This window comes from Topomyia yanbarensis, chromosome 3, assembly GCF_030247195.1.
Source record: "Topomyia yanbarensis strain Yona2022 chromosome 3, ASM3024719v1, whole genome shotgun sequence".
NCBI lineage: Eukaryota > Metazoa > Arthropoda > Insecta > Diptera > Culicidae > Topomyia > Topomyia yanbarensis.
The window spans coordinates 86,781,798-86,802,138 of record NC_080672.1 but is presented as its reverse complement, the minus strand read 5'-3'; the positions used below and the strand labels follow the sequence as shown (position 1 = coordinate 86,802,138).

The 20,341-nt window shown below is 35.7% G+C and overlaps 1 protein-coding gene across 2 annotated transcripts in view; it reads left to right on the top strand.

Moving 5' to 3' along the window:
* The window catches only part of LOC131690179 (Y+L amino acid transporter 2), a 54,679-nt gene extending 36,312 nt beyond the window's left edge, over positions 1 to 18,367 (top strand). Inside the window, exons 1-8 of one of the 2 annotated variants that reach the window (XM_058975751.1) lie at positions 768 to 958; positions 1,111 to 1,757; positions 11,333 to 11,551; positions 11,635 to 11,905; positions 11,968 to 12,088; positions 17,046 to 17,249; positions 17,313 to 17,462; positions 17,540 to 18,367. In XM_058975751.1, the coding sequence (XP_058831734.1) occupies positions 1,436 to 1,757; positions 11,333 to 11,551; positions 11,635 to 11,905; positions 11,968 to 12,088; positions 17,046 to 17,249; positions 17,313 to 17,462; positions 17,540 to 17,776 (1,524 nt within the window). In that variant the 5' untranslated portion in view covers positions 768 to 958; positions 1,111 to 1,435 and the 3' untranslated portion in view covers positions 17,777 to 18,367. Of the gene's footprint in view, positions 1 to 767; positions 959 to 1,110; positions 1,758 to 11,332; positions 11,552 to 11,634; positions 11,906 to 11,967; positions 12,089 to 17,045; positions 17,250 to 17,312; positions 17,463 to 17,539 lie in introns of those variants that run through there. The other variant, XM_058975752.1, reaches the window with a different exon arrangement.
* The last annotated feature ends 1,974 nt before the right edge of the window (positions 18,368 to 20,341 follow it).

Genomic DNA, 20,341 nt, shown 5'->3' with positions numbered 1-20,341 from the left:
TGAGAATTCGGCAATTAGACTTTCAATTGCTGCTTTTCAGCAAAGTAAAACTGTCAAATTGACATCATTGGAATTACTGAGCCTTCGGTACTTTAAATTTCTGAAATCTTCAGCTGATGAAAATTCAGCAATATTTTGCTGAAATTCGGCGAAAAAAATTGTGTGAACTGTTTGTTCGCGTTTCGTTAAATATGATTCGAGCCATTTCATGAGTTTTTTTTTCTATTCCATATTTATATACCGTGAAGTGATAAACGTATGTTAATACGAATGCTTTACTAAAGTATGTGTAGAGAATTTCCATATGGTGGCCATTGTCCATTGTATTTACAGTAAATGTTATAAATTTTAAAAGGTTTAATGTTGTTGAGCGGCTTTTATAAAAACCCTGCTGTTTGCTCTTAATTTGATTTTTGATTCGCTGAAATATTTTGTCATATAATAGTTTTTCGAATAATTTTGGAATGCATGAGATAATGGTAATCCCACGATGGTTTTGGATGTCCGATTTAGTGCCTGATTTAAAAACTGGCGCTGAAAAGGATGATTTCCATATTTCTGAGAATGATCCATTTTTCAGTGACGTGTTGATAATATGTAGTAAAATATAGATTGGAAGGTCATTGTCAACCTCAAAACTATGTGACCACTTCCTCCAGCCAGGAACACAATACCATTCTCAATCATTTCGACACACCACCGCAGACAGGGAGAAACAATTTCGCAAACGACGGCCGATTCTCGTTCGACCGCACTCGAATCAGTTTCAGTACCACTTCATACTTCGCCAGTGGAGCAGGCCCATTGGCATTTCGCGCGATTCGTTCGCGTTTCGTGTGATCGCTCGCAAGAACTTTTAACTTTTGGTGTATCTGTGCTGGACTTTCGGGAATCGTGCAAAAAGAAATTGGAATAAATAATTTGCAGCGCGCCCAGACCAAACCGAACCGCCAAAATGGTATGCCTGTTTCGCATTTTAATTTGCTTCCTACGTTCGTTGGTGTTCGATTATAATGATTATACCTCGATAGTTTTGGCGTGCCTTCTGTTACCAGTATTTTTTGGTTTATTAGGAAACTCTTCATCCGTTGTGTTTTTTTCTCTCTTCAGGTCTCAGGTCGTTGATTGCATCGTGTACCTGCCTACGTGATCAAACCGCATGGACTGTAGTTGATTACGACGCTCTTCAGTACTGCAAATTGGTTCATTATGGTATGACCCAGAACACGTGGATTAGATCCTGATCTCGATGCAGCAGCAGTTTGTGATAAACCAAAGTGCAATTATTGTGAGTAGTCAATTAGAAAAAGTGTATAAAAAGTGATCTGAAATCCAATTAGAAAGTAAACGGCGGCGTGAAGAAATTGTAAAGATAAAAGTGGTGAGATCAGTTCCGTTGCCTCGATACAGAGTGTAAAGTGGCTAGGCGAAGATAATGGCGAAAGTGGCCGCCGTTGATGTGTTGGCCCCGGTGCAGGGTTTCGGCGAAACGGCACCCCGAAATCGACAAGGGAGCAATGCTAGCTCCCGACTACAACCAGACCAATCGGATAGCGACGATGGTGGCATTAAGCTGAAAAAGGAACTCGGTCTTATGGACGGAGTGGCCATTATTGTGGGAGTGATCGTTGGTGCCGGGATCTTTGTGTCCCCGAAAGGAGTGCTGTTGTATTCCGGATCCATCGGGCAGGCCATTATCGTTTGGATTCTATCGGGAGTACTTAGCATGGTGGGCGCGCTGTGTTATGCTGAATTAGGTAAGCTATTTATTTGGTAGTATACACTTGGTAGGGGGCTCAACCTTCTTGACAGCTGACAGCTGTCAATTTTTATTTGGCGAGTGTTCAATCCTCGTATTGTGAACGATGTGTGGATGAGTGTTCATGACCATTTCGCCAGTATTATTCCTACCTTTCACTTTTCTACCCGTATTCCATTTAACAGCCTTCCAAAGATAAACATAAACAAGTTGCTAATTCAAACTTGAAACAAAATGGTATTCAAACTGTAGTAAAATCTGTAGTAGTTTCTCAGTATTTTCTTTTGAGCAGCTAGAAACTTGTTGGCCTCATTCATACATTTAAAAAAACTGGTTAACCGATTTGTCTCAAAGGGTACCCGGGTACCTTGTATACTTAATTGCATCTTATGGCTAATAGTTGATGTAACTTGAGCTCTATGACAGCTCAAACAAACAGAATAAGAAGAATGGCATCTTAAAACTACGTCAAGCATAGCTATTGAGAAAATAAAATGGACGATATTGTAAAAGGGGTCCGAGGAAAGGTTTCTGGATGTTTCAGCCTTAACAGGCTAACCCGTGGGTTGCCGCAAAATTGAAAAACACATAACTATAGCATTTTTATCCAATTTGGACATTTTTGAATATTTTGTATTCAGGAACTCGTCCACTCTAGATAAAGAATCGGATGAATTCATCTGGTTCCTGGGAATCTGGATTTCTGGAGGTATGTTCCAGAACTGGAAAACTTTCCAATTTGCGGATACTCAGGGGGCCCGGATTGGTATATTTACAGTATTTTTGTTGGACACATGACGGTTTAACATGTTTGGATGTCAACATTGATTTACTGCTTTAGTTTTATTTTGAACAACTATAATTTGCAAAGTCAAATATTTTGACTGAATCTAATTTTTATGATTAAAAGAAATATTGTGCCTATTTTAGAGACGATGTTTCATACTGCCACCATGACTGTTTTGAACATCCACCTAGTACTTACATAAGTCCATTAAATTAATATTCATTGCTTCAAATATACAAATATCAAAATAATGTGCTATGCTTAAAACAGTAGAGCTATATACTATCAATCTCTTTTGATAGATGAATAATTAGTCATTCGCTACTTCACAACAAATTGATAGCGGACACATTCTGCGGGCTTGTACAACAGAAGAATGTTTTCGTTTTAGTAATATTAGTTTTCTTTTTTACCATGATTGTAGTGATCTCAGTCAAGGATGTCGTTCACGCGATTTGGGCAGCTTACAGGGCCATAGCCAGGATTTTGTTGCAGGAGTCGCTTTACAATTTGATGTGTAATAAATTAGTATTTTGATAACTGACTAACCGATCGAGTGAAAAATATTTTTAAAAATTCCTAATGAAGAATTCCAAAATAATTATAAACAAACAAATAAAAATACTTGTCTGTCACCATAAAATCGCCAAACATTTTGGACTCACGTTTACAAGGTGCACAGGAAACACCAAACTGAAATGTTATTGCACAAATTCGTGTCTAGAAACTTTACCCACAGTATCAGAATAAATTCGTTCGATAGGCCATTCCTTGCCATGTAGCCTCATCATTATCATGATGAGAAGGGTAAACCAGGTTAAAGAAAAATATAGGCAATTGCAAAATGACAATACAAAATAATCACAACACGAAATAGTAAACAGCCTGGATTCTTTACACTCGAAGAATAATGAACTCTACTGATAAATCATACATTGATTGATTTCAAAGCCATCTGTTAGCAAAGTGAAATTTTTAATGAAAAACAAAATGTCTTTTCTTCCGAAGCTGGAAGCCAGTCCAGCTTCATCACATCCGGAACGTGAGGCTGCTCATAGTCAATACGTCAACCCTAATAACGGCAAAGGGTCTCATTCTCTCAGTGATAAAACGACAAAAAAGAGGTTTTTAATTTTACCGGGTCTTAGGTGTAAAGCTTGTTGAAGTCAGGATCTTAGTTTGCCTGTTTTGAAGTTAAGAATAAGCCCCGCAGTTTAGAAAATAGAGATCAAATTTGTGAAATATCACCGTCTTTCGTGTTGAATTTGTAACTAAGATATATTTTGAAAAGTTGAATTTTATTGGCATATTGGTATTTTACTTTCGTAGATTGTCATAGTGTAATGTCAGCCCAAACGAATCCTCCGCACATGTACTTCCGATTTGAATTAGATCAGTTCGAAGTAAAATGCTTCAAACTGAGTGGTATTGATATTCCTGGGATTTAGAGCGGGTTTCCAAAAAAATATTACACATGCAAAAAATCGTTATTTAAATTTATTTTATTTGGTTATTTAGGTACATAACCTAATATTAAAAAAACAGTTTTGAATGTTTAATTGGGTATTTTCAATAACCGAATACAGGCTTTTTTCTCCTAATGGTATTCAAATACTTTTACTCAGCAGTATCTTCAACTTCTCTCCCGGCTTTCTTCTACTTCTCGACAAGCATATGATTACGGCGTAAAAGGCAACTGTCAAAATTCACTTTGAGCGGAAATTCTGGACAAACCGTTACTCACCAATCACAGATGTTGGTAGTAAACAAAAGAGATAAGTTTTCTCTCTCATTAATTGCTGTGAACTGTGTTCGGTCTATAACGGTTTGTCTGGAATTTCATTTTAAAGAGAATTTTGACAGTTGGCTTTTACGCCGTAATCATATGTTTGTCAAGACTTTCTCTACATTTTTATTTAATTTTTAGAAACATCTGATTTTTTTCGACTGCTGTTTCGTAATTACCTTAACGGGAGGTTCTTTCAGATTTGGTCAAAAATACATCGACATTTGGGGATTTCTTGTGGGATAATGAAATGACTTAGGAATATCCGGTTTTGATTGTCAAATGAGTTTATTATTTCTGAACGCGCAATCTGCAAAAATGGCGGCTCGCGTCAACCTCTGCACGCTGAATATCGTCTCCGAACTTCCCGCAATCTAAAATGAGTGATAATTACCATTTCTTCGACTTTATAAATTTCTAAATGACTTATACCTCATAAGAAAAAATTAACTACTATAGACATTTAAAAAAAATTCTTTACTTCGTTTAGAAACTATACTTATTTACGCATTTTAGGTATTTTAAGTCATAGAGAATATAATAAATTTTAGAAAATGGTAATCATCGCTCATTTCAGTTTACCACAAGAGACTGCAGACGTTAAGTTCGGAGACGATGTTCCGCGTGCAGATGTTGACGCGTGCCACCATTTTGCAGCAGCAGTTTTGAATTTCAGCATAATAAAAGTATCAGCATATTCAGAAATAATAAACACATTAGACTATCAATCTATGTCATTTCATTACCCCACAAAAACTTCTCAATCTTCGATGTATTTTTGACCAAATCTTAAAGAAGGAGGTTCTTTAGTTTAGTGTATTTCAGTCTGGGCACAAAATTGATCTTAATGGCTCTCTACAACGCCAACCACAGTCTTGTTTAACAAGAAGTAGTCGACGTTTTTGAAGGTACTCTTTGTGATAAGTTTCCTGGTTCATATTCTCGGTTGGAACATTCACCTGACTTGGTTTTCCGGGACTGCTAATTGCTTACCAGACCAAAAATTTCGAATTACAGTTTGTTTGCATTTTTCTCTAGCGGTAAAATATCAGGTGCTCACGAAATTGTGGCGTGCAGTCGTTTCCAAGTTCGCGATAAGAAAAAGCGGTTTCTTGCGATGTGCGAGCTGAGTTTTCTTACGTTTGCTTGGTTGAATTTTCTTATTATGTTCAAATTAATATGGAGAATGTTCATAAAATTTACGAAATATGAACATTGCACGTTAGACTGTATTTCTACAAAGTTCCAAATGTGATACTTCAGCGAAAAACTTCTAAACTAGTAAGGTTTGCCCATCTGTCAAATCTATTGACACAATAGATGTTGTATCATTGAAGAAGTTATACACAGTCGTGCGCATTGTTAACGGGAACAGTTTACGCTAAATCTATCCTGCTCCATTATTCTTCCCTTTTAGCCAAAAAACTTCATCTTCAAACAATGCAATGTAACTACGAAAGTCAAATTACTATTGATAATTCTATCAGTATTCTGCAAACTGCGTATTTAATGCTTTTAAGGGAATCTCAACCCATGTTCCTAGCATTCAAAAGTTTTTTTTATCTAATTTTCAATTGCCATTACAAATTGTCCCATTTTGGTATCCTTGAAATAAAACACTGATCTTATCTCTGCGATGTCACGCTTAATCATCTGTTTGTATCTGTTTAATATAGAAGCCCCTTAGTTCAACAGTGCCCAGGGGCTCCGAGTGGTCTTAAGACGGCCCTGGTTGCATATCTTATGATATAAAGTTCCCTACGAATAATATTCAGCACGCTGAGTAATAACAATGTGATAATGGAGACGTCCATTCAAATTTTGCTTGGAAATATATGTGTGCAAAGTTTGCTCGGAAGATGTAATTAATTCAGCGACATTTTCGGATTCACATCCGGCAGAAATGATTTTTCGTCGAACGCAAGTTTGCAAGTTACGTCAATGGTTGACAAGTTCGGATGTAGTCCAAGAGTAAATCTTATGCTTTATACATATATCCCGTTGACTTGTATGGAGCAAAACTGTTATCGCCAATACGATCGATTCAGTTCAGTTCCTCTTCGCACAGGTTTCAATTCGTAGATTTCGGATAACGATACATAACGATATCTACTGAGACGTTTAAATAATCAAAGATGTAGTAAAAAAAATAGCATAAAGATGTAGTATTTATGATCGGATAATGACGATGATGAATTTATGATCAGATTACGGTACGAGTCAGTTAACCAACTAATGATTAATGCAGTTAGAGCAGAGAGTTACATATAACACCTCTTCCCCTGCCAACACGGAGTTGCGTATCTTTCCAACATAGAAGTATCCTTTATGAAAATATGCTTATTTAACTGAAACTATGGGAGTTTTTCCTTCCTACTCAAGGTAGGATATATTCATAGTTGCTGTACGTTCATGCTGAAGATTAATTTGTGTTACTCCAACCATTGTCGATCAGAGCACTACACATTTCATCACCAGCAATAATTGTACAAAAACTAGAAGATACCGAATACATTGGCCTATAATGGCTTATAGCGAGCCCGGAAATAGGTATCAAGAGGGGATTAAAATATAAACGGTCAATATAATACTGAGTCTTTGTGCGCGGTTAAAAAAAAGTTTCTATATCAAAGACTTTGGCTTTTTTCTTATTTCGAGAACTTAATAATAAAAATCTTAACTTTTTTATCTTTAAAATATATTTATTTGGGAGATATTAACTCGCAGTCGATATGTTTTTTTCCAGTTGGCGTCCCAAAAGAACAGCTTGATCAACTTTAATCAGTGATATTAATATTAAATTAAAGATAATTTTAAACTCTTTAATGTTAACATAAAAGAATTGAATTTTGGTTTGCTTAATTAAAATAGTTATGGAATTTGTGTTTCGATTTCGTCTCATCAGAATCCGACTCTAACTTAGTGATAGGACTAAGCTAGCGCCGGATTGACGCTAGCTCCAAAAACCGAAAGCACTATTTATTTTTGCCTTTCTCAAATAAAGAAAGGCAATGCAATCACTCCAAAAACCGATTTTTCAACCGAGGCCCGGAGGCCCGACTGTCATATCCCATTCGATTCAGTTCGTCGAGATGGCAAAATGTCTGTGTGTATGTATGTGTGTGTCAAATAATGTCACTCAATTTTCTCAGAGATGGCTCAACCGATTTGTACAAACTCAGTTTCAAATGAACGGTATAACGCTGGACTTCCAGTTCCAGAGTTACGGGTTGAAGAGTGTGTTCACACAGCAAATTCCCATATAAACTGTTAATCTTATTATGTCCGAATGATGTAATACATATTCATATACGTTCAACATTACTTGGATTTGCGGGTCTAGATCACTAATGACCAATTAAAGTAGTTTTGACAACATTAGTCACCTATGACGGATCTTGATGCCACCTGAGAACTCGCCAAGTTCCCGAACTAATGTCACGCCTATTTTCCAGCAAACCCTTAACCGATGTTTACAAACTTGATTTCAAACGAAAAATATAATACTCCCATTGACTGCTATTGAATTTCATTCGGTTCTGACTTCTGGTTCCAGAGTTACAGTTTGGTATTGCGGTCACATAGGTATTTCTCATATGAACCGGTACAATCGTAATACCTCATAGGTTAAAAATCTATTGAAATGCATATCAAATTACTTCGATTCGCAGGCCTAGATCACTGATGGCGAATCAAAGATTATTGGAATACATTGTACATTATCGATAATTTCGGAAGTCCCGGGTTCCGGGCATATTCCAGAACTAAAGCCACTTCGATGATGACTGAACCAATTTTAACTAACCTAATCTAAAATGGAAGGTCAGAAGGATGTTGGACCCCCACCACCCCGCGTTTCAACATATGGTAACATGAACACAACATTGAACTCACGCTGATTAAGCTAATAAAATATTTTATTTTTGTTTGTTTGAAGTGTGTCAGCGTCGCCATGTTGCTTATCAGGTTCGTGATAGTCGTGCACTTATATATATATATATATATATATATATATATATATATATATATATATATATATATATATATATATATATATATATATATATATATATATATATATATATATATATATATATATATATATATATATATATATATATATATATATATATATATATATATATATATATATATATATATATATATATATATATATATATATATATATATATATATATATATATATATATATATATATACTTATCAAGGGTAATAAGAATGTAATACATTTCCACAATGTTATTTTAAACGTGGCCAGGCTTTAAATCATTGTTTGAGTAAATGAGAAAGGCACAATTGCACCACTAGGTGGATTAAAACAGGTTTTTTATTCAGTTCGTTTATTTAATAGGCACAAATGCGTTAGCTTGGCGCTGCCAAATTCTTTTTTTTACGTTTTGAATATCTTAAAACTAAAAGGTTACAATGCACAAATATTTTTTAATATTGAGAGGAACATTTTTTACAACAGATAAACTAAAAATACGATTCGATATACATAATTGAACAATAATTATTTTTTACAATTTTTTTTTACAGCTATCTTAAGACTAGGAATGTAGATTAATATAAAAGAAGGGGAAACTTTTATGAGAAATTTCACAGCTATCTTAAAACCAGGAATACAAATAGATATACAAGATGGGAAACGAAAAAAAATGAAAGGCTATCTTAAAACTAGAAATATAATACAAATTGGTTTTTGTAACAGCAGCAGGAGTTGTATCAGGAACAGGGGGAGCAGGCGAGCACGATGACGGGGAAAGAAGAACAAAACTTGCAACTTGCAGGCAAAGAGAAGAACAGTGACATGAGTTAGAGCCTCGGGCTGGTAGATGGAAACACTATTTATGTTTCTGAGCAAACCCCTAATCATGCGTGGTATTCCGCAAGAAAAGGAGATTTGATTGAGCTGATGAGAATAAAAAATTTAAATAATAGAAATATACATAAATAAATGAAGTCGTTTCGATAATTCCATTGGCGATATCAAAGAAGCTTTACTGGTACCTATCCCGATCATAATGAAATAACAAGACTATAACAGAATGCAATTTTCGTAGTAAGTTATGCTTTAAATCTGGTCTCGTTTGTAGTTAAAATAACAGAAAATTATAACAAGTAACAGCGCGAGATATAGTTTTGAAAGATTTTTGTTATATGTTTCTGATCGGGATATCATCCTATCTGTAGCGAAAAGAATTTATGTGCCATATCACAGATGAACATTGTATTCTAAAAATCTAACGAGGCTGTTTGCCGAATCCTAGCAGAAATGCTAATTATAGGCTCATTGAGAGCATGCCAGATAACCTTGATAAATCTTCTTAGACGCCAGTTTATCCGTGCTAAAGCGTTACGCGGGTGAAGTCGTGAACACTATCGAACGGGAGCTGATGATAACTTAAAGCTCCAAATGTGCAGGTTTTTTGTTTTGTTTGCAACCCAATTTTTGCAAAATTCATATAAGTAATACATCATACTGCTCTTGTAGGTTTGTGACAATAAATAGCAAAATTTGGGTTGAGTATGACCGGTAGGGTTGATTGAAACTGTCAACATGTAGCGCCATGTTTCTCCACAAGTTAACAGCCAATTGACCAACACTTTCGTTGCTTCCCAGAACAATTCAAATTCGGCATGCACGAATGCTAAACATAAAGCGATTTCCCCTCGCCAGTAATTCAATTCGTCATAGGCTGACATGAAGTGCATGCGTAGGGTTTTATTTCAGGTTGTTAGTCAAAACTCAAAATCTTCCGGAGTGTAATGTACGCGGAATAAAATTTGGACAAAATTCAAAAGGCAATTTTTTTGTAGAAAAATCTTTATTAAATGTTGTCTCTATATGAAAACATTTGTTAGCTTATTAACTTAAAGTAGAAAAAATTTGCAAATTAGTCGAAAAAATTGATGTTGGCATTTGCATTACTTTTTTTATCACGTGAAATGTTGTTTATATGTAATTTTCGCAACAAACTTTGCTGAAAATTCTTAATACTGTATTAAAGCATCTCAATTTGTGAGAGATTCATAGAAACCAACAAGCAACATTATTTTTGTCGAGCTCAATAGGCCTAAAAGATCGAACTAAGTCATGTCTGGGTGATCGTTGAATAGAAATTTCACTGCTCGCTAAACATATTTATAAAATTAGATTAGTTTAGAGTATATTGTGACTGATTTTAATACACACTTGATTCCTGTTCTCAAGTATATGCCGTCAGGGTCAAACCCAAAAGGCCCTCTGCCCACGGCCCCAGCGACGTGTTATCAGTAAAATATTCCATTCAATTTAGGTGTGTGTGTAACAAAAATCTTTCGGATTTTGTCGTATTACCACAACGCAAGTCACAAAGGTTAAATCCAAGTCACATTCGCTATTTACAAAACATGCCATCGTCATAAGTATTGAATAATTGCGTGCTTGTATGTTTGTTTGTTTTTTTTCTCACTTCAAGCTAGATTACACACGCCCATACCGTATACAACATCTTCCTGTGGGTCGCGCATGACTCTGTAACCCCGGTCAAGCTTTCAAAAATTGGTTTATAGTCAATTAGCTCTTATCAGTCAGTCAGTTCCTCTGTTGTGGAGGCGCAATTGTAATTCCCGCGTGCTTAACGACTGAGTTAAACTCTGCGTAACAACAATCGATGTTTTGTGAATGAATCAGTTTCTGACTAAGGGGTAAAGGAAGGATTGAACGAAGAGTGTGGAGGTTAAGAATCAGAATTGATTATATTAGCACTACACCGGTGTAGTCGGAACTACATTCATTCAAGCTTGGGTTTAGTCAGTCTTTCTCTTTTTTGCACTACACCGGTTTAACACCATGCAACAATCAAAACATTATAAATTATATTTCTTGAGCTGTTCCAAAAAACTTCCCGTTCTTAAAGAAACATGTCTGAGTTCACAAAGTATACTTTAAAGAACATTATCAAATATGAATAATAATAACATAACTTTCTTATAGGTACCATGATCCCCAAATCGGGAGGCGATTACGCATACATTGGTGAAGCGTTCGGACCACTACCAGCCTTCCTCTATCTGTGGGTAGCGCTAATGATTCTAGTTCCAGCCGGTAATGCAATCACGGCCATCACATTCGCTCAGTATTTGCTACAACCATTGTGGCCAACGTGTGAGCCACCGTACGAGTCAGTACGACTGCTGGCCGCACTAATAACCTGTAAGTTTGGCTACACCTTTAGGGGTTCTACCGTATTATTAAAATGCAAAATTTATTCATTTTTTTTTCTTCGCAAAAAACAGGTCTTCTTACGGCCATCAACTGCTACAATGTGAAATGGGTGACCCGAGTGACGGAAACATTTACCGGGATGAAGGTACTGGCTCTGTTGGTGATCGTGGCCGCCGGTGCGTGGTACCTGATGAGCGGGAATACAGAGCTGTTGGAAAACCCGTTCGAGAATTCTAAAGTTCAACCGGGCTTCATTGCGCTGGCATTCTACAATGGGCTGTTTTCGTATTCAGGCTGGAATTATCTGAATTTCGTCACGGAAGAGTTGAAAGATCCCTATCGGTGAGTTTTGAGTACACAAAGTTGCATCGATACATGCTTACGATGGGAAATCAATATTCCAGGAACCTCCCGCGAGCCATCTGCATCAGTATGCCAGCGGTCACTATTATTTATGTTATCACCAATATCGCATACTTTGCTGTTCTGGCACCTGATGTTATGCTGTCTTCGCAGGCTGTCGCGGTAAGTGTGATTTTCTGCTTTGAAAGTGTCGATTCATGCATCGTAACTATTCGAAATAATATCGCTTTTGTTTTGGTCTGGTTGCGACGTAGCAAATCAATTTAAGGCGAACGAACAATCGTTTCGTTTTTTGTTTGGTTTGAAAATAAATCTCGAGAAGATGCATTCAGATTTGTATGTAAAAGCAAAATTATAGTGTTTCTAAGTTTACTGGAAATAAAGTAAAAATTTCGAAGAAACGGAAAGCTAGGCGATAATAAAATGCAGCATACGTATAGCCTGCTTCTACATACAAATGTATTTTTAAAATTATGAACTATCGTGTTGTTACCTTACAAAAATATAATCGTAAACAATGATCTAACGAGAAAAACTTTGATGAAAACCAATTTTTCTCCACTAGGGAGAAAATCACAAAACCTAGAACTAAATTCGTTATGGAACTTTCGTTTCGACTTTTTATTTTGAAATTTCGTGAATAGTGTGCCTATGCTTGTGGAAGTGTTAGCATTGACAGCTAATAAAATTGAAATGAATATTTCTAGTATAATGGACATAAGAATTACTACAGAAATAAACTATTTATCGAGTTTGCGATTGGCCTTCACCTCTTTAAATTCCGACACTAACTTACGAGTCAAGGCTAAACTAGCGCTTAACCGCTAACCTCTTAGGGAGGAAGAATATAGTCTAGTGCATTGACTAGCTACTCCGAACCAAATTCCGATTTCACTAGTTCTCATCAGCTTAATTAAAACTCCGTGAATCATCACGCAGGAGTTTGCTTAGGAACATTAATTGTGTCGCCATTTTTGAAGCTAGTGTCAATCCAGCGCTAACTTAGTCCAGTCTCTAAGTTAGTGTTATATTCTGATGCGACGAAGGCGAATAGCGAACTCGATAAATAATTGATTTATTTGGTAATTCATTAGTTAATTTTACTAGAAATATTTCAATTTTATTAATTGTTAATGTGAATACGTCCACAACCATAGACACATTATTCACGAAGTTTCGATTGTTGGAAACACTTTTTTGAAGAATTTATGAAAATTACAGTTCTCGAAAACAATGCCTTCTCTAGATTTAGTGTTAATACATCATATACATAAATTCATGAAAAAAGAACACTTTTTCTTGAACTGAACGATTTATGAAAACCGCGACCAAGTACCTGAAATTATGAATAATAAACCTCGTATTCATGAACCTATTTGTGTTTCCATAACACTAGTTTGCCCCGAATATATACATGGTGTTACTTTCGAATGTTTGGTTGAGTTACTGTGGTTGTTCCCTGGGCACGTTTAGTTTTTCTTATGATAATGGTTCATAATTTAGGAATACACAGCCGACAGTAAAATGATGTTCATGAATTCAGGAGCTTATTCGCGATTTTCATAATTTCTCATGTAACAACAGTCATGAGTTTACTGTCGGATTTTTCTGCCAGAATACCATGTTTGATGTTCATGATTTCAGGATCTAAGTCGCGATATTCGTAATTTCTATTCACGTCATTGTGATATTTTAGTCATGAGTAGAGTGGTTAAGGCTCCTCATTTCAGGATCACGATTCCTGATATTTTAGTTACTAGTGGTGTGATTTATGTTCATGATTTCAAGATTTCCGTAACGACTTTCGTAATTTACGTACACGTTATCGTGAGATTTTATTTATGAACTTACTTTCGAATTTAATACGTGGCGTAATAGGCTCATTATCATAATATCAGCAGTTTTATCATGTTATTCGTATTTTCACTTCACCTTATCGCGATATGTTATTATTTGGTTGCAATCGGATATTACTTCCGGTAACGTGACAATATTAACTGGACCATAAAATTGTAACTGATTTGCGTTATCTTGTTCTGGTAACTATATCACGAACACGATTTGTAACTCTTCAATGTTTTTAGTGCTCAACGCAGTTTTCGTTTTCTGTTCAGACATCACACTGAACCTTATTTGGATTTGGTGGAAACCGTGACTGAAGTTTACAAAACAAAAACAAATATTTCCACAAATAAAAGCGTTATGTGGGCGCTACTGAAGGAAAATTGAACATTATTATAAAACACATGATTTTTGTTCATGGTCCTGTTTTCGTAACGTACAAATATAATTATTCCAGAATTCATGGTACTTTATTCACAATTTTGGGAACAATTTTTTTGTTTATGAACCTCATTCAAGATGCAAGTTACCTATATTTTTAAAAGGATGTTTTCGAGCTATCTCTCTCTCTCTCTCGCTTATTTTCATCCACCTCATTTCTTCATACCGATTTGAGCCAGTTCAACATAGGGTAAAGTGCCTATTTGCACAATATAAGGGAAGAGCCTCACAATTTTATTAACAACTCATTATTATTAATAATACAGTGACGTAGCCAGGGAGAGGTTGGTTTAAGAGATGTTCCGAAATATGTATTAGATACAATCCTTCGAATGGGAAGCGAAGTTTAATTTGATTGTATCTAAATATAAACTTGCTCACAGAAAAATTGCACACATTTCAATATTTGCTAAAAGTGTTTTTTAGAGAATACGTAGAGTTGAGACAAAAACTCAATGTCATTAACAACGACAATATTATTTTATAAAATATAAGGAAAATCGTGGAAAATCACATTTTCCGTTTGTCTCTAGCAGGTCAGGCTCGGGTTTTATGAGCATATGATTTTTGTTGTATTTTAAATGATAAAAATAGCCTCTAAGCAGGATTGGATATAAAAAAATTCAATATATTTCAAGTTAGTTTCTATTAATGGTGTTCATTAGGGTGGTCAATTGAATGGAGTAATAACATTTTGTGTACGAGGACTCTTTCTGGAGTTGTGAGTTTTAGTAGTGAAGAAAAGCAAAATTAATGCTCTAAAACATTTTTTTCGAGTCACATTATTTCGAAACTGTCAAATTCGGATGTTTAGTGTAATTGAAGAATAGGCAAAACACAACGTCAAACTTATTGATATTCATCAATACTCAAAGACAAAGATCAAACTATTTTGTTAGTACAAAAACAATATAATATTAGAGGACCGCGCTTGTGATTGAGTGGTAAGCGTCACTGCCACCCACTCCGGTTGGTCTTAGTTCAATCCCAGCCAAGGTCGTTGAGATTTTTCTGAGGTGAAAAAATCTGTGAAACATACTTTACTTATTATTATTTAAAGGCTGACAAAGCCGTTAAAGACAAATCAAAAGGTATAGTAAACGTAAACCGTCACAGTCGAGCTTTAAGTAAAAATTTGAAAAATATTGCAACGCAAAGCAGCACCTCTTCTAATAAAATAATTGTGGAGGTTAATCCTCCTATAAGTAATTATAAAAAAATCACTCTTTAAACAAATTTTGTTCGAGATTTAATGTCTTCAGCAAAGTTTTCAAAAATGCTATTCGTGAACTGATTCATGATTCCTAATATATTAGTCACGATCTAATATTCGTACTCGTGAAATAGTTCACAAAATCGTGAAATATTATTCATCTGTTCGTGAACTGGTTTATGATACCTGGTATAATAGTCACGACTTACCATTCGTGCTCGTGAAATGGTTCACGAAATCATAAAAGATTATTCATGCATTCGTGGACTCGTTCATCATTCCTAGTACAATAGCCACGTCTGACCGTTCGTGCTCGTCAAATAGATCACAAAACCGTGAAATATTCATATATTCGTGAACCGGTCCATGTTTCCTAGTAAATGATTTACGATCTATTTTGCGTGCTTGTGATATTTTGATGATATCCCTAATCATTTTCAATCCCATGCAACATGGTAGCGAAATTTTTGAGTGAACTTTTTCACAAAATTTGTAGCATTATTCACGAAATGTCCAGCTGCTATTGACCAGTATTAGGTACAAACTGTATAAATAAGAAAACTATTAGGACCTCGAACATCATTATTCATTTAATAAAGTTCAGTGCGATGTCTGGACAGAAAACCGAAAACTCCGCTGAGCACCACAAATCGTGTCCATGATGTAATTCACAGAACTAAATACCACGAATCAGTCAAACTTTTATGATCTAGTTCATATTGTCACGATACTCCGACTAAAAAACCAATGGAATTCAAAAAATAACAGAACGCGAATAGGCGAAGAGAAATTACGAATACCATGATAAAACTCCCATTACTCCATGTGCTAAAGCTAAGAAAGCTTTAGAATAAAATAACACGAATTATTAAATTATGCAAATCGTTCATGAAATCATGAACATAAATCCCGCTCCTGAAATCACGAACATCGTTTGACTGTCGACTTTGTATTCCTATAATGTGAACAAGAATCATAACGAAAAGGAACCTACAACAGTCACCCAGCCAAACATTCGAATCTAACGCCATGTATATATTCGGACCGAACTAATTTTTTGGAAACACAAGTAGTTTCATGAATACGAGATTTATTATTCAAAATTTCAAGAACTTTGTCACGATTTTCGTAAATCGTTCAGTTCACTAAATCGTGATCTTTTTTCACGGATGTTATGACACGGTGCCGGGTCTGCATCACTCCATAATCTCTATTGTAGCAACCCAGTGGTTTGTTGTTTCGCGTACTTTTTGTATCCAATTGAAGACACCTGCTGTACCGTCGTATCTTGGCCGATTTCACCTCATTGTATTAGTCTGATTTTGGAAATTAGCATCTTTAGCGAACCCGGCACTATCTACTCTATGATACACTGCCGCTATACGCATAAATGTCCTACGTGCTATGGGATTCGCTATACACATGGAACAATTATGCGTAGAGCGGCAGTACAGTACAGCACTAAAAATACTAAATTCGAATCCTGCCAACAGAATGAAAAACTTTCACTGGTTTTCGTTCCCTCTGATCCACTGCCGTTTCCCCATTACACTGCTCCATAGTGAAATAGTATGAATTGATTAATACCTTGAGCTAACCACCGAACTTCATCCTTAATTACAGGTCACCTTCGCGGATAAGATGCTCGGTTTCATGGCATGGATTATGCCACTGTTTGTCGCTTGCTCCACATTCGGCTCTCTCAACGGTGCAATTTTTGCCTCGTCACGACTGTTTTTCGTAGGAGCCCGCAACGGCCACCTTCCGGCAGCACTTTCTCTAATCAACGTGAACTGCCTCACTCCGATCCCTTCACTGATATTTTTGGTAAGATTTGATCTCCTATAAAAGTTATTCTCGATTAATCAACCTTTCTCCTTATCACTGTAGTGCCTTCTGACGCTAGTGCTACTGTTCATTCGGGACGTTTTTACGATCATCAACTACGTAAGCTACGTCGAAATTCTGTTCATATTTATCTCCGTATCTGGACTGCTTCGGTTACGTAAGAAAAATCCGGACGCCAACCGACCTATCAAGGTGATTATTGTTATTATCTGGGTTATTATGTATACAACCTTCCCAATATAAAATATTCCAACTTCAAATCATTACAGGTATCTCTGGTTATTCCCATCATATTCCTGCTGACGGCGGGTTTTCTGGTGATATTCTCCGTGTTTGAATCTCCTACCGAGGTAGCAATCGGCACGGCAATCATCGTACTCGGTATACCGGTGTACTACATAACCATCCATAAACCGTGGAAATGGCTGACGGGGAAATCCCAAGCAATTAACACATTCTGCTCGAAACTGTTCGTCTGCATGCCCAACAGTGACAAGTTGGAGTGAGAACGTAAACAGAGACGAACACTGGCGATCGGCAACGGTTGTAAATAGATCTTTCCAGTACAAGTTAAGGCCTGTGTAACGATGCGCACACTAAACACTAGTTAGATAGGTTCAGCGATAGTTTACAATCAACCTTGGAATGCCTTAGAGGTTTGTTTACGCAACATATCGAATGCATGTGGAACGTGGAAGAAGAGAGCTTCGTTACGGACTTATTTTCATGCGGATTTTACTAGGAAAAAATCGGTTTTGATTGCAGCTAATCCTTTAGGTATGAACGATCCCCAGCTGTACGCGCAAACAAGCTCAACTGAGTTAACAGGTAGTATAGACATCTCTCCGAATTTAAATAAAGAAGGCTGTTCAATAGGACAAGGCAATGTGCATTTTTGTATTTTCTAGGGAAATGTAAGATTCAGTTGTTCAATTATATCAGATCAATGACAGAATAGAATTTAAGACTGTTTCAGGAAAACATCTTCACAGTTTTTTGTGTATCAATATTCGTTATACAATGACCAATTGTATTAGTACTGCTAAGCAATTTTCTATGTAATACTTTTATGATGTTAAAATACATTTTGGAAATTATGCTTCCCGAAGTTTTTATTTAAGTATTTATTTTATTGAACAAAACATCAACTCGAGCAGCTATGACAATATTTCAGATTTTCAGTAATCTTCCAGGTTGTTCTCAAAGGAAGATATTTTGAGATAATTGGGTTTGGGTCAGACTTCCTGGACACATTTTACGGGGAAGAGTATCGATTTATGATGCTTGGATCAACTCATTCAAGAACCCATATTTCTGACACTTGACTTTGCGAATACGTTGAAAAGGTTAGGGTGCTACTTGGTATAGATGGCAAATTGTATCCACGGTTGTGAGCCGGGTTTAGTTTTCTACCCACAAAATTCGATTCGATCATTCGAATGCTATGTTCTATATACCGTTTGAAAAGCGTAACAAATTTCCGCTGAAGATAACTTATTGATTCTGCTTGTAACAAAAATTTATAGGGAGTTTTCCAATTAGATGTTTTCTGACCAACATTTTGTTTTGTTCCCGCTGGTCCTCCTAGGAGAATCCACTAAAAATACAAAAGTCTCATGAGGAATAATTAACCTAATTAATATTCTAAGCTTCTTTCAAATATACGATTAATTATGCAACGTTTTAATAATACGACACATCCAAGTCAAATTTCAAATGCACTGACTGATTTCATGTGTTACAGACACATCTGAAAATTATCGGTCACATCACAAGAATATGGCAAGGATGATCGTCATCGTCTCCAGGTATCAATCCTGTCATACCAGAAATCAAATGAGACTCACCAGTAGAATAACGCAGTATAAGTAAACACAATTCGTGACAGTAATGATTTTGTTCTTCTCCCATCCACACCAGATACTGAAGAGTGTTTGTAGACAGTGAACTCAGAATACACCGTTTGTATGGGATATGTTGTGCCAGGAGCACAAATCTGGAACAATGACACACTCAGGTCAGTGGCGTAGCCAGTTGGGGGCTTGGGGGTTAACCCCCCCCCCCCCAAACCAAAATTAATTAATTAAAAACTTTACATTGACGTCACAAATGAACTCAACCGTTCATTTTTGACAGTTTGCTTGTACTGTTTACATGGACTTAGAAAAATTCTTTGCGAATTGCTTCGAGCGAATCTAGTCGCCCACAAATTTTTCCAAAAGTCCATGTAAATAGTACAAGTAAACTGGCAATAAAAGTGAGGTTAACTGTGTCCGTAAAGAACCTAATTTAGAAAAAAATATTAGTGATGACTAGTTTAATTTCCAAAATTATTTAATATTTAAATAAGAATTTTGGAAGCTTATTATCTGATCATTATATTGAGAACTTAATGGTTTAAACACCGTTGGGACTTTTGGAAAAGTGCGGGGATGGGATTTTTTAACTGATCTCTTAGTGAAGAGCTTATAATTGATAAATCATGTCAATATCAAATGAAATATCTGCATGGAAACATCCACATAGAAACTGATGCAAAAAGCAATTTTCCGCTGGGCTCTAGTAGCCCAGGATCAGTTTTTATGTGTATTTGATTTTCTTTTGTACTATCAATTATTTGAATACCAACTATGCAGGATTGAAAATGAAGAAAATTTTTGAAAAATCAACTTAGTGACTATTTATAAAGTACATTTGAGTACTGAATTAAATAGCGTAATACAATTTCGTATACAAGGACTCGTTCTTATGTTATGAACTTTAATAGCGAAGAGAAAGTGGAATTAATAGCGAAGAAAAGTAAAATAAATGTCGTAATCAGTCATTCCACTTATTTATTTCATTCAATTTGTTAGTTTGAGTCAATTTAATTTGTTCAAATCTATAACTATTTTTAAATTTGCTTAAGCTTCCATTTAATGAGCTAATCTAATTTGATTTATGTAATTTATTAATATGATTTATATTATTCATTGTACTCATTTAATCATTTTGAAAACATTTAGTTTTTAATGTTTCAAAGGTTTTCTTCCTTTAGTTTTTCATTCTTTGCTTTATTTTTTCATTTTGCT